The sequence below is a fragment of the Vulpes lagopus genome, chromosome 23 (genome assembly GCF_018345385.1).
Source record: "Vulpes lagopus strain Blue_001 chromosome 23, ASM1834538v1, whole genome shotgun sequence".
Classification (NCBI taxonomy): domain Eukaryota; kingdom Metazoa; phylum Chordata; class Mammalia; order Carnivora; family Canidae; genus Vulpes; species Vulpes lagopus.
In genome coordinates, this window is record NC_054846.1 from 6,092,327 (window position 1) to 6,117,537 (window position 25,211).

The 25,211-nt window shown below is 33.2% G+C and overlaps 1 protein-coding gene across 2 annotated transcripts in view; it reads left to right on the top strand.

Annotated features, from left to right (window-relative positions):
* The window catches only part of FSTL5 (follistatin like 5), a 679,148-nt gene that overhangs the window by 524,310 nt on the left and 129,627 nt on the right, over positions 1-25,211 (top strand). For both annotated transcript variants that reach the window (XM_041737850.1, XM_041737852.1), the window contains exon 9: positions 22,154-22,315. In XM_041737850.1, coding sequence (XP_041593784.1) covers positions 22,154-22,315 — 162 coding nt within the window. The remainder of the gene's footprint in view (positions 1-22,153; positions 22,316-25,211) is intronic.

Here is a 25,211-nt window from a genome sequence, read left to right on the forward strand (position 1 = left end):
TTAAAAGCCAGTCGTTGGAATGCCCTTCAAAACATGAAATGCTCTGATTTTGTGGCATCTTCTTATCCTGCTACCCTTCCCCTCGCAAACTCCACTCCAGCTGCATTTTATGCTCTTTTTGTCTTTAAATATAACAAGTGTTTGCAGTTGGCTATTCCCTCTGCCTGAGGAGACTTTCCAGATCTCCACCAGGCTCGGTTCCAACCTCCCTCGACTCTTTGGTTAAATGTTCCTTTTTTAATGAAGCCTATGCAGACTACACACTTTAAAATTATAACTAGTCCTCACCTTCCCACTTCCAGTCACTCTTGACTTTATTTACCCATAGTGCTATTGCCTTCTAATAACTTCATACATCCTAACCTACTATTTACAGTGTTTTTTTTCCCCTAGTATTTACCATCCTTGAAATAAGGATACATTCCACAATCCAGGGTTGTAATAAGCCATATGTTTATTAAGCCAAAAGCAATTTTTCTTTGTTATTGATATATAAATAATAGCATCTTAGACTTCATTAAGTAAGTTGAATTACTTATTTCATATGTTTATAGTTTATTTTTGGTCTTCCTTCACTGGAGAAAACTCTCTCTCTCTCTCTCTCTCTCTCTCTCTCTCCCTTTCTGTCTGTCTCTCTGCATTTTCCCTGAACAGTGCCATTAACTGGATAAATACATATTAATAGATAAATAAATGTTCCCCATTGGTTCCAGTTTAGGATCCCCTTGAGGAATCATTCTAGTCTGCTTTCTGAGATTTTTCCATTCTCCTCAGCTGTCAGATTGCAGGGAATTACTTATGATTTTATTAAATAGACAACTAAAACATTTCCTTGGTTTTTAATGATACCCTATTTAGAGCTGCCTCTCATGGCGCGCGTGCCTGCGTGCCTGTGCATGTGGGGGGGGGGTGTACATGTGGGTGTGTGTGTGCAGGACATCAAGATCTAATTTTCCTTTTTCATATCAGGCTGCTCTGTCCTCTAAGATGTCGTCCTAAGTAAGTCTGTCTTTTCCAGTTTAATCGGTCTTTCTTCCTTTCTTTTGTTTTCATTTTCTACTACTCATGTCCTTATAGAAAATTAAAGTATATTTTTAAATTACTTCAGTGCCTCCTTGACTTCCTGAGCAAACCTAATTCTTGGAGACAGTGGGGGTATGGAGGTTTAATTGCCATTTTAGGTTTTTAGTTGGCAGTGCTTTCACTGGCAGTTGCTTCTCTATCCAACCCTTGAGATTTATTTCTCTAGAACAAAGATAAGATGCTTTTTTATTTTGCCTTTGTCTATTAATAAAATGTGTGCTCTTTCCTTGGCTCAGGACTCATTGTAGATCTCTGCAATCTAAAGCCACGATCAGAGTTTATATAAAAACGGAAACCAGAATACTTGTTACCACTAGCAGTGGGCTGGTGTTTAAGTCTTTGAAAAAGCTCTCCTTTACAGAAGGCATCCCTGCAAGATTCCTCGTTTGTAACAAAAAGGTAGTTAATGGAAGTTGGGTAGTCAGTTCAGCATTGCCTAGCTAGGTGGGCCACTAATAATATAGAGGAGTAACCTGTACTTAGTGCTTTGTAGCACTAATGGAAATTAGCCGCCTGTGCATCAGGGGAAAAAAAAACACAGAAACACTTCCTACAGACACGGTTGAGAAACACAGAGAAAGCCACTTACTGATACATATAAAAAGGACTTACCTTTACTTCGGCCTTGATTTAAATACCAGACCAAAGTGCACCTGGGTAATTCAGAATTGAATTATGACAGCCTCTACACAGGGTGACCTGCTTCTTAAGGTCTGTATTTGTTAGACACAGTTCCGCCTGCATAAACACAGCTATTCATTTATGGGGAAAAAAGTCACCCAATGGGACCAAATCTAATTAGCCTGTGTTTATTAAAGCTTAAGGCCTAAAGCCACTGGCTAAGGCTGCAGCATATAGAAACCTGCTTTCCTACTCTCCCTCTCTATATAAAATCACCCTCAAAGCATGTGCTACCCGAGCTAAATCACCTCCCGGAGCCATTTCAAAAGCTACGATTCCTCCTACAATTATGATGTCAACCGAACTTTACTCTGTACATTTGTCAGGGTTTCCCAAAGCATCAGATGTTGGGTGTTTGGGGGCTGGGCATATAACACCAGTTTCTTCTCCTCGCGATCTGATCTTCCGAAGCAATTCAGGGAAAGGTAGTGAGTTATGTAAAGGACAGGAGATCATCTGCATTGTGGAAAAGCTGCTCGGCGGATGTGGTTGAGCTCTAAGACAGCTGTTTAGTTTCCATACTTTAACGTGTCCAGTAACTCATGAGCATTGCTATGGACCTCGGCACATGGAAACAAAGTCCACCCCTGACCTTCCCCAGAGCAGAACAACACACATCCTCTTTACAGACAGATCCAAAGTAGGAGAAGAAAGAACTGAGTAAGCTCAGTCCTTCTCAAAGCTTGCCATCCCTTCTCCCACTTGTGGACTCACTGATGTCTAGGGAGAGGTACAATCCTCTCCATGAATCAAAGAGTTCCTTCGGGTCTTTTGTTACCAGGAGCAAATGTCTCCAGTAGCTGACTCATTCTCGGATACCATGGTTTTGTATTCACCCATGATTGACTTAGACCTAAATTTATTCGGCCAGAATTCTTTTATGGTACAAGTGAATGTATTTATGGACCTTTATGGGTAAATGGATGTACTAAATCTTATTATCTTACTTTAAATATTAAAAAAATTCTTTATAAAATTATAATCTGAATATATCTCCACACACAGTTAGATTAGCGTGACCTAGTTCACTGGACTGGTTTACACCTGTCCTTAGAAGTGATAGTTCGCAGATTATTTCTGTGTATACAAGTCCTAGGTAATGTTACAAAACACTCATGAGGTGGCCGGCACTTAAAGAACAGTATAATGACTAATTAATGTAATGACACTTGTATAACAAGAGAGTCGAAAGAAGGTTAATGTGATAATGAGGCTTATTTGATCTTAAAGATTTAGCATGAAGGAACTCTCAAGATAGCTTAATTAGGTTTTAAGCACCTTTTACAATTTGCATGTGTACTTGTTAATCCATATGTTCTAAAAATAAATTTTACTTCATTTAAATTAATGAATTTGTCTAATCTTTTCCCTTGTGCTGTTTTACTGTTATTGGTGATGGTGTTTCTCTCAATTTTTCATTTGATATCTATTATTTATGATTTTTCTTTCATATTATGCTTAAATCGTAGTTCAATTCAAAGTAGTAAGATGTTTTAAATTATGAAACAATGGCTTAGTATATTGCAGGCAGTTACGACAAGTCATGATTGGAACCATTTAACTCCTTTTTATGTCACTTAGTACACTGTATTACGCCATCCAGTATATCAGTAAATGTGATTTCATTATTTGATACCTGTGTCATTTTTAAACTTGTCCAAATGGAAAGAACATTTTAGAAATTAATTTAACAATGAAAGAGGACATCGTTTGTAGCAGTAATTCGATAAATTGTATACTGCTTTCTGGTGCCTTGGGAAAGTATAGAATTACATTTTCACATTTCATATTTAGGCTTTCATGAGTTCTCCAAATTAATACCTCTTTATGCTTTTCTTATGAGTGATTGCTATAATCCGTTTACACAATTTTTACTACGCAGTTCATGTTTCTTTCTCAATGCAGTTTCCTCTTGTACCACATTACTTCTTGACGTCATTAGGGCATGAGTATAAGTATGGATGGGCCTCCTATTTTCTTTTTCTTTTTCTTTTTTTAAAATTTTATTTATTTATTCATGAGAGACATAGATAGAGAGAGGCAGAGACACAGACAAAGGGAGAAGTAGGCTCCTCACAGGGAGCCCCATGTGGACCTAGATCCCGGGACCCAGATCACACCCTAAGCCAAAGGCAGATGCTCAACCACTGAGCCACCCAGGCATCCCAGTCCTCCCATTTTCTCTGACCAAGGTCAGATCCATTTTAAGGCTTGATTCATGTTCCATGTTTTACACGCAGGTATCCATGAGCATTGCAGTTCATAGTAATCTCTTCCACCTTAGACACCCTGCGTTGCTACATATACGGTATTCTTTTCATTGGAAGCAATTAAGTTGATTTTCAGAGCATCTCTCTTTAGGGTTTTAATGTACGTGGAGCTTTGCAATTAGATATCCAAAGAATGAGGGTCATGTTTCATAAATACTTTGCTTTCTCTATAGGCTTAATTTTTTACTTTGCAGATAGCACATAGTAAATAGATTTATGTTGATCTGTTTTGCTTGTTGAACTGGAAACTTTTTTTTTTTTAATTTCCTAAAAAATAACCAAGTAAATTGCTGTGGGCTGATGAAAATTGGCCACTCTACATGTAACAATGGTATATGTGTCTTGGTATACAGTTGACCTTTGAGCAAAGTGCAGGTTAGTGGTGTCAACCCCCTCACAGTTGAAAATATACGTATGACTTTTGACTCTCCAAAAACCTAACTACCAATAGACTACTATTGATTGGAAGCCTTATTGATAAGGCTTAACATAAACCATTAATTAACACATCTTTTGTATATTATATGTATTATGTAGTGCATTCTCAGAATAAAGTAAGCCACAGAAAAGAAAATTTAATGAAGAAAACCATAAGGAAGAGAAAATACTTTTACCGTCCTGTATTTAGCAGAAAACAAATTTGCATATAAGTGAGCCCTTGCAATTCAAACCTGTGATAGTCAAAGGTCAGCTGCAGAGTACTCTTCTAATGACAAACCAGTGCTCCAATTAAACTCACAGTAGATAAGGTCATTAATTAAACTTGGTGGCATAAGCAGGACATAGCTCCTTCCCATATAGCCTTTTTGAAATTTGAGGTGTCAGATGAATTCAAAAATTTGTATAAAATGCAAAGAAGAACTTTTCCAAAATGGGCCATAGACACAACCTAGACTGAGTACATTTTCTCCTTAGTAGGAGGATTACCACTCATGTAGATTCATAACTTTAGGTGAGAGTCAAAGAGAAAGGTGTGGACATGCAATAGCATTTTTCCTGAGAAATCTACATCTGTATTGATTGCAGTGTATTTACTGAGATTATATTAAGCACAAGGTAGTTTCAGTTTAGTTGAGATGATGAGGCAAGCATGCTTCTAGAAGTATAATGCCATATATAAAGACTCCGTATTGAGCAAGTGCTAAAAGATGTTGTTGTTACTGCTAGTTATGATGAATATGATGATAATGACAGACAAGATAAGCCAAAAGGAAATGAGAAGGGAGTATGTGTTGGAAGGTTCTGATTAATTTATTGTTCATAAGGCAGCCTGAGAAGTTCTCCTTTGGTTCTGGCTCCACATTCCCAGCTAACACAAATTAGTTTAAGTAAGCTTTGTCAGAGGTTAAGTAGGAGGATTGCTATACATTGGCATCTAGAATAGTGACTTGCAAGTAGGCTTCATGATAAAAAATACGAATAATTTTGTCTGTCATATAGTTGCATAAGGGATTAGCAGTAGAAAATAGATCATTTGTGACTATCAGTAGTGCTGTCACTATCAATAGATAATATATGCCTTCAAATCTTAATATATGCCATCATATCACATTTCCTCTAAATCACTTTTTAAGAGCACTGATTATTTTAAAATAAAGCAAGTAATGAACAAGCAAAACACCCAGTGATAGTACTACTCCCAACAAGTACGACAGTCCTTTTTCTCACAAATGCTAATTTAAGTCAGGATGTCTTAAAAGTAAAGACTAAAAAAATATTTCTTAGAAAGTATCTGGGAAATTTTATGGACGATAACGAGCATTTTGTAAGTGATTATCATGGCTTTAAAAACTGTTTGAATGTGAGTATTTTAAAATAACACATCAACTCTGTCAAGGAAATAAGAATTGTTTACTGAAAGTAAGCTTTTAGAAGGAAGAAAATGTATTATTTAATCAACTGATATATTTTAGCAAATATTTTAAGTTATAGTGTAGAAAAAAATACGGTAAATAGTAGTGCCATCTATTGATAAAACTGAAAACTACAGTTTCTTTTTAAGGAAAACTGAGAATTTATAGGACTATATTTCCAAAAAAAAATGATTCTTTATTGTTGTGATTATTTTATTATTGTATCACATCAAGTACTAGACATGTTAAAAAAATTTGTGTGAGTATATGTGTATATGTATGTATCTATGTATATATGTATATATGATTAATAATGTTATACTTCCCATAATAAATATTGGTTATTGATTTAAGTGTACTTAAGCTGTTGTCTGATTGAATAATAGCAAATTTAATCACTGAAGAAAATTAACTTTAATATTATATACTGTTTTCTGCAAATAAATAAGCAATAAGTACTCATATAGTGACTGATGAATCAGTGTTTTATTTATTCTATTTTAATATGCAGAAAAGACTTTAACACATAAAAAGTGAATATTTACCTTTTAGCATGCTGTTATGATTATTTTAATATTTCTTTTTAATTTTTGTTTGATTATATATAAAACAGACTTTAAAAGATTCTTAGATTAGTTATTCTCAATAATTCTAAATTATACTCTCAATTTTTCCAATTTGCTACAGTACACCTGGTTAGAATATTCTATATCCTCTCTGGCCAAATTATCAAAGGTGATACTGAATAGTTTAGGAGAGTTATATTTTTTAAAAATATATGCTAATTAAGGGACAATACTACAGAGAGAAAAGGCACAGAAAGCAGAAATAGTTCATTCATTTAGAGTAGGTGCAACGTCCTACTCTCAATTTAAACATAATTTTGGCTATGATGTGGAGAATGGATTTGTACAGGAATGTAGGAAATAAGATCACTTAATAGATTTTACATTTACAAAGGCTAGAAATAGTGGAGTTGCAAAGTAAATTTAGGGTAGGAAAGGGGAAGAAATTGAGAGAAAATTAGGAGTAAATATGTTGTGGTATATAATTATGTAGTGGATTGATTGAGAATGCTAATAATTTAGAGGGACAAATCACAGATGACTCCTATTTTTTAAATTTGGCTCTGTGGTGGCAACATTATTTGCAAATAAACATATAGGAAACATGCCATTTCTGAGTTGAACATCACATTAGCTTGAGAGGTAGCCACCTCTGGTTGTTGATGGCAGCAGCCGGCACTAGGAGTATGGGAACATACACATGCACGCTCTCCCTCCTGCCGGGCACACACCAGCAGAGAGATGTGTCAGGTGCACTATTAGGGAACCAAAGCTGTGAGAACGCAGAGTATGGAGAAGCTGGGAATGAAGGATTGCCCAGGAAAATTAGAATGGCATTATAATGGTTGCAATGGGTTGGATCATTTTCTTTGAGCTACATAGGGTGGGCTTCTCTTCATTACTGAAATAAATCATGTTTTATTGAAAGTAGATCAGTAACATTTTCATTAAACTTTTTTTATTTTGAGATAACTGTAGATTCTTATGAAGTTTTAAGGAAATGATGCGAAAACATCCTTTAATCCCTTTCACCATTTTATCCCATTGGTAACATCTTGCAAAACTATAGTGCAACATGAGAACTAGGATACTGGGACGCCGAGGTGGCTCAGCGGTTGAGCATCTGCCTTTGGCTTAGGTCATGATCCTGGAGTCCTGGGATCGAGTCCCACGCCGGGCTCCCTGCAGGGAGCCTGCTTCTCCCTCTGCCTGTGTCTCTGCCTCTCTCTGTGTCTCTCATGAATAAATAAATAAAATCTTAAAAAAAAAAAAAAAAGAACCAGGATATTGAAGTTGATAACATCAAAGACAAGAGCTCAATTCTATCACCCCAAGGATCCCTAAAGTTGCCCTTTTATAGCCATACCCACTTTTTTCTGTCCACACCCCCTCATTAACCACTGACATTCACGAATCTGTTCACCCTTTCTATAATTAATTATTTTGAGAATGTTGTGTAAATGGAATAATACAATAGATAGGCTTTGGGGATTGGACTTTTTTTCCTCCATTGAGCACATTATCTGGAGATTCATCTATGTTGTTGTATCAATAGTTTATTCTTTTTTTTTTCAATAGTATTCCATGGTATGGATATAGTAGAGATTGTTCATGTACCTACTGAAGGACATTTAGGCTGATTCGTTATTTTCTATTACAAACAACACTGCAAAAAGTATTCATGTAGAGGTTTTTATATGAAAGCAAATTTTCATGTCTCTGGGATAAATACTCAGGAATTTAATTGCTAAGTCAAATGGTAGTTTCATGTTTAGATTTGTGTGTGTGCGTGTGACTGATAGAGTGCTTGTACCATTGTACATTATCACCAGCAGTGCACGAGTGATTCAGTTTCTTTGCAACATGGCCAACACTTGGCATTATCACTGGTGTTATTTCAGTCATTCTGATATGTGTGGTGAAATCTTATTGTCATGTTACTTTGCATTTATGTGATAGTTAATGAAGCCAAACATCTTTTCATGTGGTTACTTGCCATCTGCATATGATCTCCAATAATATGTCCTCTTATATCACTTAGCAATTTTCTAATTGGATTACTTTTTTTACTGTTGAGTTTTAATAGTTCTTTACATGTTCTTTTGCTTTGATAGTTCTTTAGATATTCTTTTGTTGTTCTTTTATCTGGTTTAGAAATATTTTGTCCCACTCTGTAGCTTGTATTTAATCCATTTCATAGGCCTTTTTTCTACAACATCAAAATTTTAAATTTTGATGAGGTCCATTTTCCTTTTTTTTTCTTTTTAATGAATGCTGTTTTTAGAGTCAAATCTAAGAATTCTTTGCTCATTCCTAGATAGTGAAGAATTTTTCCTATGTATTTTCCTAAAAGTTTTATAGTTCTGTATCCTGCAGTTTAAAATACATTTTTAGTTAATTTTTTGTATAAAGTGTGAGATTGAGTCAATGATAATGCCATGACAGAAAGATAATACATGAACACTAATAAAAGAGAAAATAAAAGCCTCCAACTATGGATATGACCTATAATTAGCAGGCCATGGGAGGGATGACTCAAGTCTGAGTAATTACAAATTGGACCATGTCTGCTATAGTCAGGTATCTGCTTCTTCCTCAGACAACTTATAGATCTCTAAATTCTAATCCCTAAATAAGCCCCCAAAATAAAAGGATTCCTCTTTCCATCATGTGTTTGAGTTAGCATTTTTGCTGGTCCTGTTTTTGTTTTTCCAGGTTTGAGAGTGAACGTGAGGAGTAAAAAGAAGCAAAGGAACAAAAAAATTCTAAAACTCTATTTTAGATAGAGGTGATCTTACATCCTGAGTTAGGAGTAGCTATTATTTAATTCTTAGATGTAACTTGACAAAAAAGATTTTCGTATGACAGTTAAAGATGGAGATTTCACAAGAGATTGAAGAAGAAGGAATACAAAGGGAGTTTATCAGTGCAATATAGGTAGGAAGAAGTCCGAAAAAAAGAGGAAATAGCAATAATGTATGATACAAGTATAAAATTAAATGAAAAATTAAAACAAATATTATGTGCATGACAATTGATATATGTGGTTTGAACTTCTGCTTCAAAATGAATGTTTGGAAATAAAAATTTAACTATGTGATACTTGCACCTAAAAAGTTAGTTGTTATGTGATAGAAACACCTAAAAAGAAATGAAAATATATTGATGATACAGTGATTGATCAGTTGTGTAGAAAATAAATTAAATGAAATCAATAGTAAATTAAATCTATAGTAAATGAAAAAAAATATTTTAAAAACTTTATTTCTGCAAAGCCAATCAACAAGTGTTGGAGGGAAAAAGTGTAAAAGTTATCCTTGCATATTTGGGAAGAGCAAGCACTTAGTCTGAGAAAACAAGGACTTAAAATAGTTGAATCAAAGGCTACTTGTATTTTAAAACAATGGTGATGTTTATTCTTAAACAACATTCCTTTCTTTCCTAAAAGCCACGATATGATACGGTACGCAATAGCTCACTTGAAAGTGCTAGAATCAGAAGGTAAAGAACGCCATGTGCCATCACACAATTCCTACTATACAAGGCCTTTTCGGCGCTTGATAAACCAAGCACCCATGTAGCCTTACATTCAATAGAAACATCTCTTATACTCTGGGTTTTAAGATCCTTGCCCCTCCAGTTCCAATGGCATCACATCTGACTCCATCGTTGTAAATATTTTCAGCCTTTTGCCAGATTTGCATGACGTTATCCTCAGACACCGAGCAAATGACCCACGGCTCATTGGGGTTCCAACTAAAATCTGATATCTTGGTGGTGTGTCCTCCATGAATAAACAGGAGTTCTGGAGGCCCAGAACTTTTACGGAAGTGTTAGTTAGGCTTAAACACATTGGCTCGAATAAAGAAAAATATTTCCCCATAGTAAAAACATTTGAACGTACAAGAATCAAAAACTTTTATGTACCTAATATATATATTAAAATTGCATCAAGGAGAATATAAGAATCAAAGGATTTTTTGATAAAGGTATAATAATAGTGAGGATTTTAAGGTACAATTAAAAAATTAACAGATTAATGAACAAAACCTAAGCAAACGTAAAGAAGATTGTAATAACTCAATGACTGTGTTTGATATATATGTTGTGTTTAGATTATAGGTAGACGGATGGCTGTAACATCAGTGCTGTCATATATATGTTTTTTCTCATGTACATCCATATCACATATATATAAAATGCTGAAAAATAACTGAAATGTAACTGATAAAAATAGCATACCCTAGGGGTACTTGGGTGGCTCAGTCGGTTAAGTGTCCACCTTCAGCTCAGGTCATAATGTCCGGGTTCTGGGATCCAGCCCTGTGTGGAGCTTCCAGCCTCTGTGGGGAGTGTCTGTTTCTCCGTCTGCCTTTGCTCCCTACTCCCTATTTGTGTGTGCTTGTGTGCTCACAGGGACTCTGTGCCTCAAAAAAATAAAATCTTTAAAAAAATTAGTATACCATAATATACTAAATTAGATATGAAAAGAATAAGCCTATACCTTACAATGTTTATTTTTAAAATGCTAACTAATATAATGGATGTTTCCTGTAACAGAGAAATAAGCCAGGGTTATCCTTTTTTTTTTTTTCAGGGGTACCATCTCCACTATCACTCAATTGTTTTGGAGTCTAAGCATATACATATTAGAAGATAGACAACTTTTTAATATATATTTGCAGATGATAAGATGGCTTAACTCTGAAATCCAAGAGATCAAAATCTAAAAGCTTTTTTACTAAAAGAAAATTAGGGCTCATAGGCACTTAACAACTTATAACCTATATAAACACATTTTCCATTAACAGAAAAAAAAGAAAATGTTAAAAAAAGGTAGTAGAAAAAATTCAGATTCTAACTAAAGGACTTCAAAAATAATGTAAATAAATGGAACAATATAACATATTCTTATATTGGGAGATATCATATATTAAAATAACTGCATGGGAAAAAAGTAATAATAAAATAATTCCACAGCTTTTTAAATTATAGATTTAATACAATTTCAAGCAGAATTCCAAAAATCTGTTTTTTCTTCTCTGTTTTTTCCTTTCTTCTTCCCTTCCTCCCTACATTTCTTTTTTTTCTTCTCCCATCACTTCTTTTCCCCCTCTCTGCTGCTACTTCTTCTAATAAAAGAGTAAATGTAGGAAAAAAAAACCTGATGAAACTAGCAGTAGTGTGAATGAATTTGTTGTAAGGGATATCAAAACTTAATTTAAATCGACATTAACTAAAGAATATAGTACAGATTCATGAGGTGGTTAAAATACAGAAAAGAGCGGTAATATGTAAAATCATTTTATTTATTTACTTTAAGATTTTAAGATTTTATTTATTCATTCATGAGAGACAGAGAGAGGCAGAGACACAGGCAGAGGGAGAAGCAGGCTCCACGCAGGGAGCCCGATGTGGGACTTGATCCCGGGTCTCCAGGATCAGGCCCTGAGCTGAAAGCAGGCGCTAAACCACTAAGCCACCCAGGAGTCCCTGTAAAATCATTTTAAACATGAAAATATATGTGCATATATGTGATATGTAAAATAAAAATAGAATATACAATGAAAAAATATATATTGTGATTGAAAAATTATTATACATGGTGTGATGAAGAAAGGATATACAATTATTCAAAATATATTGCTTCATTCTTGAATGACGTATTAAAATAATCAATGCCACTGAAAGAAAATTAGGGTTTCTCATACATTATGTAAGCATTTTTAACATTTACCCAGAAGTTGGATCATAAACTACATTATAATCTAATTAGAAATATAATTGTGTTAAAAAGAAAAATATATTTAGGCTGTTAATTGTTAAGGAAAATATTTATTTAACTGAAGGTGTCGGTGTATGGGTGTTTTTCTTTAGCAAGACAAGAAATCCAATAGAAATGAAAGAGTTGTTTCATGGGTCACCATAAATAAAAATATCCTGTATTTAGTGATTCAAAATACACTGGATGAAACATTTACAGCACAAATAAGAGCTAAAAGATTGTTGTACATTTCTCTAGTAGAATAAATATTCCTATATATTCACAAGAAAAAAATGGGTAAAAGCTATGAACAGGCCATTCATAAAAGGAATCAAAATGACTAATGAGTATAGGAAAACATATTCAAGTAGCAAACAATGAAATCTGATTTATTTAAAATGAGGAACCATTTGCCAAATTTAAACAATTAAGAACATCCATTTCAGATGAATTTCTGGAAAATGCACCCTCCCCTACTGTGGTTAGTTTTGAGTGAAGGGATTTCTATAAATTATTAGCATAGTAATTTAACATTCGATTTTAAATACATGTACTTTTCAATTTAGCAATTCTTTGATTCAGCTTATCTGGAAAATCAAAAGCAATAGTAGTATGTTGGTACAAGAATGATTTTTATGCACACCTATGTATAATAGTGTGAAACTGTGACCCATGTCACCATTAAAATTGAATAAATTGTGTACTCTTAACTGCAAAAATTATTGATCTATTAAAAACAATAAACCCATTTACATATATTGTCCTCAAATATGTCTAAAATATCTAAAATTAAAAAATACAAAGTAATATATAGAGAATAAATTAATATTTGAGAAACGAATGTGTGCATATATGCTGTATAAGGATAGAGGTGAAATTTAAAGCACATTGAAAGATTAAAACTGGATATTTCAAAACTCTAGTGAGAGAGGTGATTAATATTTTATCTGCCTCCTCTGTATAATGTATTGTTAATAATCAATATGCAGTATATTCAGAAATAAAAAAACAAGAAATTAAAGAGAAATAAATTAGAGCCAACTTGAATGAGTAATATCTATTTTGCAACATTTTAAATGGCTTTTCTATATGCATGATCTCTTTTTTCCCCAAAATCCTTGAGGCAATTATTATTAATATGCTAATTTTATAATTGAAGAAAAAAACAAGACTCAGTTTAAGAAGTTTCCAGCTACAGGTGGCTGTACACGCTGAACATGGGGCCTCAAGCTCTGATTGGTCTGGTTTCATGTGGTTCATGGATTTATATGAAGCAGGGGTAGATTCTGATAATGTCTTTAGATGATAAAATTACTAGGTTTCAGCTAGAGAGAAAAAAAACAACCCATGTCACTGTCCATTAATTCTAAAAATTATCAAATGCATTAAGTCTAAAATAGCACATTTTTCCTCTGTTGAGATTTGAGAGTTAGCTGCAGTTTTGTTTGTACTTTTGTGACACAGGTTTCTTTTGACAGTTGTTGATTAAAATATAGCTAAAGTAACGCTTGCTTAAATAAAAGCTTACTGCCATTTGCAGTGATGTGGATGGAACTAGAGGGTATAATGCTAAGCAAAATAAGTCAGTCAGAGAAAGACAGCCACCATATGCTTTCAGTCCTGTGTGGAATTTAAGAAACAACTGATGAACATAGGGGAAAGGAAGAAAAAACAAAATAGGATAAAGACAGAGAGGGAGACAAACCATAAGAAAGTCTTAACTATAGGGAACAACTGAGGGTTGCTGGAGGAGAGGCGGGTGGGGGGACTGGGTAACTGGGTGATGGGCATTAAGGAGGGCACGTGATGTAATGAGCACTGGGTGTTATGTGCCACTGGTGAATCGCTGAATTCTTTCCCAAAATTAATGATACACTGTTAACTAACTTGAATTTAAATAAATAAAAACAAACACAACAACAAAAAACGAAGCTGACTGCTGCTTAATTCAAGAGTCCCTTTTTCAAATGAGGTGGTCTGTATGTTTTTAGTAAATTAATGGTTTAGAATTATATGGCTAACTCTAATGACAGGTAGATTGCATTTATAATTCCTATCAGAAAGCTCATTTTGAAATCGGGACATTATAATCCTCAGTGTGTTAGCACTGGTATAAGTGTAGATGAATTTAACCCTCGAAACCTACAGATTTTTTTTTTTTGCTTTTGCATAAAGTAGTTTGCAATAAAAAAAATCCCTGAGGAAAATTATTTTTTTTTTTAAACAATTTTTTTAATCTTTATTTATTTATGATAGTCACAGAGAGAGAGAGAGAGGCAGAGACACAGGCAGAGGGAGAAGCAGGCTCCATGCACCGGGAGCCCGATGTGGGATTCGATCCCGGGTCTCCAGGATCGCGCCCTGGGCCAAAGGCAGGCGCCAAACCGCTGCGCCACCCAGGGATCCCCAGGAAAATTATTTAATATTTGTAATTATCATCACTCAATTGAAAAGATTTTCACCAGGATTTGCATCAACAATATTATCATAAATTCATTTCTTGCTATCTGCAAGGCATTTTATATTTTAAAATGCCATCACACTGTTTCATCGTAACCTTTATTTTTCAAATGAAGAAAAAAGCACTGAAAGAGTGACAGTAAGTCTCCCCAAATCACTCAATTCCAAGTTGCGATGTGAGCTCTGCCTCTTGAGTAATCCTGTCTGATACAAAGTGTTTTATATTTTATGGTCTTACACGTCTTTCAAGTTTTTCCATTTCTTATACAAGTGGTGGAAAAAGATAAGTCTAGCTAGAATAATAGCTTTAAGGAAAGTTGTAATTTTTTTTGCCACACATTTTAATATTACGTTGAAAGACATATGTTTTCTGTATCTTTTTAAGCTCTAACTAATGCAACTGTTTTTTCTTGCTCTCCAGTCACAAAAGCTGCCTTTTTACAGGGTAGGCATGTACTTACTCGTTATCTGGCCAATGGGGTACAAATATGATTGAGGAAGAGCTTAAAAGTTTCACTTGATGCGTTTAGTTTTTTTTTTACAGGCAGTTTTGAATGAATCTGGTTATATATTGTATTTGGATAGGGTCTATATTTACATCTTAAACACTAAGCAAGTTTGCAAAATGTATATTGCTTCCATTTCCCCTTCTCTAGTCCTGGCAGATATAGCTGATCAAGTATGGCTTTTCTATCCTATTGAACCCATATGTGGGTTTAGGCCACTTCCAATTTGAATCTCTAAAAAGTCCATTTCTATTAGTCAGCTGGTATTGAGTAGTGAAATTACATACATTTGTCATTTGTCCTATTAAGTCTCAGTCATTTTGCATGTAATAGCAAAAATATGATTTCTGGAAAGCAAAGTGTGTGAGTTAAGACAACTAGTATTTCAACTTGCTGTATATTGTTTCTTTTAATCTGTTTAATTCTAGGAAGGGTTTCAAACTTTATAAACGGGGAAACTTAGATAAATTAGATATTTTATCCCTTAGAACATAGAGTATGTGTCAGAGATACCTTCGGATATTCGGGGGTGTATGTGAAGGGGTTACTAGAATGTATCTACTGCACATTCCCTGCCTCAATTAATTAATGTGGGATCTCCTGAAAATTTGTTTAAATTAAATATATATTAAATGAAAGTAAATAAAGTCTAAAAAAACCAGTATCCATCATATGCCAGGCATTAGATTATTTTTTTCATTAATTCTTTTTTCATGGATTGAGAAAAACAATGTTCTCTCTTATTGCCTTGAATGCTTTGGCTATGTTTGGTGTCAGAGAGCATTTTTGTAAATGATGGCTTTTGACATTTTTTAAAATTGGAGATTAAAAGGACCACTAACTTTAAGGATTAGTAGAATGGTTCTAAGTTCATTAAACTAGGATAGACTGCTATCCCTTTCAAAATAGCTTAAAAAGTTGTGATTTGTTAGACTACTGAAGGATAAATGGGAAGACCTAACAGAAAAATCACAAAAGTTTATGACCATAAGTATGTTGTTGTTAATTTATATTTTGCCTCCAACATTTGTTGCATCCTCTACATTTTTATGAAGGCTGCAATAATGTGATCAGAGAGTTTTGTAATATTGACAAGAGGCAGTGTGAAAGTCATGAATATAAAAAGACTGCTTTGGGACAAAGTTAAAGAGAAATTGATGGCTTTAATAATGTCAGAGACAAAAGGCATTGGACAAGCTCAGTAGCATTTAAAATATTTATTAAACTCTGTCTGTAATTTTTCATAGGAAAGTTGCTTTAATGACAAAGGAAGTCGTAATACAAACAGAACAATCCAGATGCCGCTGTGAGTCAGCACTACTTCAGAGACATTTATATTCTTAGCCTCAAGCTTTCTAAGAACCTTTTCTAACAGTTGCAGCTGTGTGAATAATTTGTGGAAGAGCAGTGATAGAGTCCTTCAAAGAATACAAGATAATGGCATCGAGAAAAAGGGGAAAAAATATATATATATCCAATGTTTAGTTGTTTACATACCAGTGACCTGACAATTCACCTTAAATTCATTATTGTTTTCAGTTAGATTGCAGTCATTGTATTGGGTCAGTGATCTCCGCTTCTGGACTCTAAAGTCAGACTTCCAAAGCACCCAGGTTGTGCTGTTTTCATACTTTCTGAAACAATGCAGAGATTTCTAAAGAAAGATCACAGAATGAGAGTGGAAGGATGAAAAGAGCAGGGCTTAGTATTATAGACATTCATTTTTTCATTAGATCCTTTCTCAGCTAGATTAGAAAGATGATTAGATTCTATTAGATACTTTCTGATATCGAGAAAAACATCGATTTATTTTAATACAGTGAAGTTATTATAGAGCTTTAGAAATATATCCACCAACTTTGACTGAGTTTTATATCTATTAATATTATTCAGCACTGTATGGTTTTGAGCTGATAAATCTTCACAACTGATTCCGTGGCAGGAAGAGAGACTGAGCAAAATATAATTATACTATTTTTACTGTACTTTCTTTAGCCTATCTACTTTTTTATTCTAAAGTTAATTTTTAGTATCAAAACCTCGTTTTCATTTTAATTTCTACAGCTAGTTAAAAAGTATTCACCCTAGGTATGTATTCTTAGAGCAACTAGTCCCCCATATACGGTATCTGATTATGCTTTATGGTCTAAGAACCATTAGATAAACTAAATACAATTTTATTATATTAGTTCAATATAGTCATATGATAATTTTATCTTAACTGGCTCATGGAAAGAAGTAGTTCAGTTTCCTTGAGAAGTTACTCGATTTGAGATGAGTTATTAATTAATGCCTCTCCAAACTACTATAAATGCATTGATAATATTTTGACCTTTACATTTTAAAATACAATTTTTCAAGGACTTCAAATATACCTTATATATTTACTGCTAAACATCTAACTTTCAGACTTTACATTTAGCTTACAAATAATCATATTCCAGTAGTTATATCCATGGGAATATTTATTTTATGATTGGTACCAGATTAGACAATTTAAGTCAAGAATGCATTTTTTTTAATGTGCATTCGGTTAATGTCAAAACCTGTACTCAATACTTATTCAACATGTCAATGTATAAAACAGAGCGTTTGAAAGATGAAGAGATAGTCATCTAGCACAATTTGCTACCCTTAGAAGTTGCCCAATAAATATTTATAAATTATTTTCTTAAAATTCAGAAAGAACGGTGTATTTTATACATTTCTTAAATTTTATTTATGAATACAATGCATATATTTACATTCTTGTATATGTCTCCCATTTTAAGAGACAGAAACTATATTTTCTAGAATGAAATTGATCAGTATGTAATAATCTCAACTACTTAACATGTTTATATACATGAGCACATAATATACTATTTAATATAGGTATCATTTGATTTTCTTAGATAATATTATATTAAATAAATTGCTTCCTGAGTAATTTTGGTGAGAATTTGAATATCATTAGGAAATTTTCACTGTATAGACATTTACTTTAAATATTACCTTTTGCTTAAAATATTGAGAGCCTTATTTAAAGATTTTCATGATAACACACAGATTGGATTCTAAATCCAACGTGAAAACTCTTTGGTGGTCTTCATCAGTTTCTTTATTCATGCAATACCAACAGCAAGGAAAGACGAGTTCATAGAGTGCACTTCCTAACTAAAAATGACTGTAACAAATGGCTTGAAATGTTCTCTGGAGGATTATTGACTTTTTAATTCAGGCTACCATCAATCCTCATTTATATTTCATAATATGTATCCCGGGAAAAATAACCTACTTTTAAATGTGTAGCTTGTCACTGAGGTTAAATAGTCGTTATGCCAATCACTTATCCTTCAATTCTGCGTAAATTAAAAGATATTTTTCAGACCATCACTTGATACCAGCATACTAAAGGAAAAGCATAATATATGATTATTTTTCTTCAAAAAATAATAGTGTTTATTTGGGTATAAAAGTTCAATATGGCAAAAATTATTTTTCATTGTTTTTCTTTCAGTTCACTTGCAGATGTATCAATAAAGTAGAAACAACTAGGAATGCAGGGAGATTGAATATCTTATTTGAAAAGTTGTCCTTTGAGGAATATCAATGACAGTATAAGTGACCCGTATAATATCTACATTTTTAAATATGAATGATGTAGAATTTGTTATCACTGAGTTGACTGATGTGCTTCTTTCAAATTAATTTTTGATATATTCAGGTTGTCTCTCTCTTTTTTTTTTTTTTTGCTATTCCAAGAATGATGTAAGAAACATTGGTCCTTCGGCTATAAGTTTTGTGGCAAGATGCACTTTCTTCTATTAAATGTTTATTGAAAGAGTAGTTTTCCATTTTGGCACTCTATGTAAGTCTTTTTAAAAAGCTCATCTCCCAACTCCTGAATTGTTAAGAGATTAGAGATTAGGTCTGAGTATTTGAAAGAAGTCTCTTTACTCTAGATCTTATGGTAATGTGGTTTTGCTGGAAGTATATTATCATATCTCTAAAAAGTTATTTACTTGAACCTCCTCCAATATAATAAAATGGCACAAAAAATACCCTGTGCTTTTAGATATATGCCAAAAGCCTAAAAATGTGCTCTATGTTCCCAGGAAAGTATGTGCAAAATTTTATGAGAACTATTTTTGAAAGTATATTTGATATTTCAAAATAAACCATTTGAGTGCTCATCAGGGTTAAAAAAAAATCAGAGTGTGGTTTTACTCCCATATTGCTGCTGGTGTTTGTGTGTATTGTGTTTGTTTTAAATTAAATTTAGGGGAGGGTGAAAGGATGCAGCAGAAATCTGGTGCTCAGAACTTTGGAAGTTTATTACTTTTTCTGTTCCAGAAACCATTAAAGGCAATTCACAAAGTAAAGACATAGCTACAAATTGAAAGAATTACTGGGCATTTCTGAGGATTCCTTCCTTCCCATAGAGCTGGTATGAGTCTAGTGTAGAGCCAAAATGATGGGGCCAATAGGATGGTATCTGTAGTCCTGATTGTGGCTTCAACTCATCTCTTGATTTGATTTGCTTTTATAACTTCAGTAAATCTAGAAGGCTGATATTTATTCATCAGTTAGTCTAATTTGTATATTCAATGGCTCCTCCTGTCACTAGGAAGAACAATGGTGAAACTAACTTTGTGCTAGAGTTGAGACCCTAAAGAGAGTCTCAGTGTGGACCTTGCATCTTGGACAGGCATTCCACTGGGTGAAAATAGAAGAAATCAGGCAGTTCAAAGTATATTAGTTAACCAAAGAGCAAGATGGTCCAGGTGAATATTTCTATCTATTGTCTTTTGCTAAGATAGCTCCTGCAGAGACTTCTTTCACTGAGAACCAGGGTATTTCTCCTTATTTACCAAGACATATTCTTACTAAGGCAAATGCAGGGTACATATGTTCTCATAGTCATTCTAAATAACAAAGGATAAAGTGTGAGCATGAATAAAAGATATGTGTGGTAATTAGGTCTGTAATATGCCTTTTGTGGAACATTTCTTCATGTTCCACAGTTCTTTTGTCACTCAATTAGGTAAGGGGATATAATGATGAAATAATGCAAAACCACTTCTATCAAGAAACTTACTATATATATTAGCAAACAATAAACTACACTAAAACTTAGTGGCTGAAAACAACAAACGTTATCTTAGGAGATAATAACAGGAAAACAGAGATATGAGATAATAAGTAGAAGAATGAGACAGCTAAAGAATTTGAGAACAGCTTAGTCAGCTGGTCTTGGTATTAGATCTTTTCTGAGGTTGCAGTTTCCTTGGAAAATGTGGATTTAAGTACTTTGCCCGTTTTTTAATTGCTTTTTTGTATTAAATTGCATGAGTTCATTGTATATTATTTTAGATACTAGCTACTTATCAAATATCTAGTTTATAAATAGTTTCTCCTGTTCTGTAGGTTTCTTTTTCATTATGTTGACAGTTTCCTTTGCTATGCAGAAGGGGTGGTTTGTCTTTTGTTGCTGAGTTTTAACAGCTCATTATATATTCTGGATACTAGTATGTTATCAGATATAATTTGTAAATATTGTCTTACTCTGTGAGTTGTATTTACACTTCTTTGATGATATCCTTTGATGCACCCCAAATTTTAATTTTAATGAAGTTCAATTTCTTGATTTTTTTCTTTTGTGCTTGTTTTGGAGTTATATCTGGGAATCAATGGAAAAATACAAGGTCAGGAAGATTACCCTTATGTTTTCTTCTAAGTGTTTCATTATCTTATTATGTTAGCTCCTACATTAGGTCTTTAATATATTTGAGTTAATTTTTATATATGTTGTAAGGTAGGAGTTCAAATTTGCTTTTTTCTATATGGATATCCAGTTGTTTCAGCATCAATTCTTGAAAAGACTATTCCTTGGCATCTTTGTTGAAAATCAATTAGCCATAAATTAATAGGTTTACTTCTGCTTTCTAAATCTATTCCATAGATTTACATTTTTTCCTTATGCCAATATCACATTGTTTTGATTAGTGTACACATATACATATGCATATATATTTTGATTTCTATATATGTGTGTATAAAACTATATATGTATATGTGTATATACTATACACATATATTGTAGTATATTTGGAAATTGAGAGTTATGAGACTTTTAGTTTTATTCTTTTTCAATATTGTTTTGGCTATTTTGGCTGTTTGGGGGTCCCCTGTAATTCCATATAATTAAGAGGATTAGCTCTTCCATTTCTGCAAAAAAAAAAAAAATGCAGGTGGAATTGTGATAGGGATTACATTGTGTCTCAAGACCAATTTTTTGGAGTATTGTCATCTTACTGACTTTTCTTACCAATTCTTACTATCTTACTAATTATTTCAATTCATAAACATATGTCTTTTCATTTATTTAGTTTTTCTTTAAATTCTTTCACCTCATTTTGCGGTGTTCAGCATAAAAATCTTTCATTGCCTTGGTGAAATTTATTTCTAAATATTTTATTTTTTTGGACGCTTCTGTAAATGTAATTGCGATCCTGATTTTTTAAACATGCTAGGGTAAGGAAAAGATTTTCTCATTTATATTTTCATTTACTTATTTATATAACTGAATTTTTAAAGTCTTATTTAATTCCTTATATTTCTTTGTAATTGCGAACTATTTTAATGTTCAAATTTTCTCACATTTGGTGAATAAGGAGGTGAATAAAGGTGAATAACCCCTGTAAGCTGACTTCTGTATTTCTTTGATGTTTCTATCATCCTTGAAAACTTCTTTTATTACCAAAACAGGATATCCCAGGCTCAGCTTGTATTTTTCTTGGCATAGTCTCAGAAAAACTTTTATGTAAGGATGACTGGCATATTTTTGTAGATGATGAATTTGGAAACTAAGAGCTATAGAAATATTTATCATTAAAATATATAATCATTAATTTTCTCACATTGCAATTTTTGGGAAATCAAAGAATATGGCTTACTAATTCAAATTTTTCCCCATTTCTTTTTGTAGTCCCTCCAGTAATCCGAGTGTATCCAGAGAGCCAGGCTCGAGAACCTGGGGTAACTGCAAGTCTCAGGTGCCATGCAGAAGGGATACCAAACCCTCAGCTTGGCTGGTTGAAGAATGGAATCGATATTACACCAAAACTGTCCAAACAACTCACACTGCAAGGTGCTTTTTATTTGCATTTTTTCCCTTTAAATGACCATGTTGAAACTTCACACTAAAATTTATAACAGAGTTTACATGATTTGAAAAAAAAAAGAAAAGAAAACTAGTTGATGGAAACAAAATGTCATGCATATGAAAAAATATATATAATTGTTCCTAAGACATTATATTTGAAATAGAGTCCTTTAGTACTTTTATTGCTTTACATAATAATCTTGTCATAATAATTCATTATGTCATTATTTTGATGATAAGTAAAATACTACATTATGTATCTTTTAAATACTTGTCCTATGAATTATAGCAGATGTGCTAGTGGCTCTCTTCATAGAATAGATTCTGAAGGGGCCATTTAAATATTTAAATCATACTTTAAAAATATATCATAGAGAGTGTCAATAGTACAGAAATTCCTTAGTGAATATTTTGTAGCATACCTTGTAAATGAAGAGACAAGAAAAAAAAAGTCACTAGATACATATCAGAGATTGAAAGTTGTGAATGTTCTTACTGAATTTTAATATATAAAATATTCTATTTTAATAGTCTAAGTATAAATATAATTAATCAATTATTTTGCAGATTATAATAACAATGAACATGTGATAAGTAGGAAACAAAATTTTTTTTGTAATGTCAAGTAATCTAAATAATGCAAAAACAGTTGTATCTATGATGATTATACTAGTAAGTTTAAAAATGTATAAATCTTATTTCCACCATCCAGATAGAATGTGACAAGTCATTTTACAGGAGTATCTGATGCATGACATTATATTCTTTATTGTATGCTTTAAATTCCTTCAGTTTATGCTAGAAGTGAATGTATTTTCACTTTTGCTTTATTTGTATAAACATAGACTTCACTTCTTATTCCACCTTAACAGTGAATGTTTCAATATACGTTTTTAAATAAATCTTTTTGAAATATTTACTAATTTATTTTTGCAAGTGAAAAATGACATATGAAAGGAATTGTGACCTTTAAAACCTGAATCCTACAAATTTCTATATTAATAGAAGTAAACCCAACAAATTTACATGTTTACATCTACTGATTACATCTTTAGGGTCTATAATCTTAGAAAAGGATTGATCTGATTGATAGAAATTAAAGTGAAGAAAGTTCTAATTAGTTTCTAGTTTTGTTATTTGTTACCCATTTAATAGCAGTAAACCATATTAAATGAACATATTATATCTTTACTCCTAGGAACATACAGGAAGGCATATTTAGGGGGTTGGATACGCTCCAGATTCAATAGTGAAACAGTGGGGGCCCTTGTAAGGTAGTTATTATCATTTTTAAAAAGAAGAGAAAATAGCTGAAGTTTTGAGAGAATGTGACAGATGAGAGGTGAGTAGGGAGCAGAAATCTAGGTGCACAGGTATGTGAAATTCCATATGGCTTTCTATATGGTTACACATCACGAAATACTACAGTTATTTAATTATCCATTCATTCAGCAAATACTTAGTTAGCATTTATATGTGAGGTCCCCATCTAGGCATGGATTGAAAAACTACGCCAGTGGATGGGACAATATGTTAATGAGAGGAAGTAAACGCTTAGAAAAGCAGAGATGTTTAAGTGGAAGGCAAACCAAGATAAATAACACAGGAGACTAAAAATCAGCAGCATGCAGAGAACAAGGTGATCCTACAGAAGAAAAGAAAGCTAAGTATGGGAAGATTCAACAATATCAAAGGCATAGAAAGGTATAGGAAAGTCACTGAAATGTATTCATAGGTCTAGTGATTAGTTTGGCCTTTTGGCATCTAGAAAAATGATTTGTAGCCATCAGGCCTCCATGGGTTTAGAAATGAGAAGGAGGCAAGAAAATATAAAAATCTCTCCAGATTTTGAAAGGAGGACCGAGGAAAAGGTAGTTGCTGCTGATGGAAACGATCAGGACTTAATGGAGATATTTTTTCTTTTTAGACAGTGCATCAATCTGAAGAAATGTTAGTAAAGAAGATGTGCAGATAATGGAGGTGGGGGAAGGATGATCAAGTAATTGTAAAAATCCAAAGAAAAAAAAGAGAGATTTTCCCCTGGAAAGAACCAGAGAGTTTCCTTTGAGAAGTAAAGAAATGTGAATATGTAGATGGAAATAGGAAGTTGGCTTTACTTGTTTTCCCAGCTTTTATTGAAATATAATTGACATAGCATTGTGTAAGTTTAATATATACTGAAAAACAATTTGGGTTTACTTGCTAATTACATGTATGACCTTCATGATTCAAAAACAAGGTCACTTTAGGGCGAGAAGTTAGATTAGGATGGGAAACATCACACAGAGTAAAGATTTGAAATAAAACTGGAGCAGGAAATGAAAGGTACATATCTGTAAAGGTCAAATGAAATGAATACCAAGTAGCACCGAACATCCTGCACGCTGAAAACTGTGAAGTTGAAAATCTGTAAGTTTGCTTATGCAATAGTCTCTTAATGTACTCAAAAACCTAGATGCACGAACACCAAGTGCAGAGATATGTCAGCGTGTTCTAGTCTTGGCAGTTGCTAAGGCATATGTGTCAGAATGATAAACGGACTAGGGAATTGCTAGTTCTGGCAATAGACTAGAGAACATCTAGAAACGGTAGAGAAGGAGGAAGACAGTGGAGCATACAAGGTGGGAGAATGTATAAGAATATTGAGAAAACAATATTTGAAGAAGGAATAAAATGACTTGATGTTTCAAAAAAATTCTAGAGAATTCAGGTTAAGTGTGTGGGTCTTGAGAGCAAGTATGTTCTAGGAGAGAGCCATATTTCATGTAAAACACGAAGCCGATGCAGCTGAAATATAGTGTTCACTCCTGATCTTTTAGACCAGGGGTCTGCAAACTGTAAGGCCCACAGACCAAGTTTGGGGAGCTGCCTATTTTGTAAA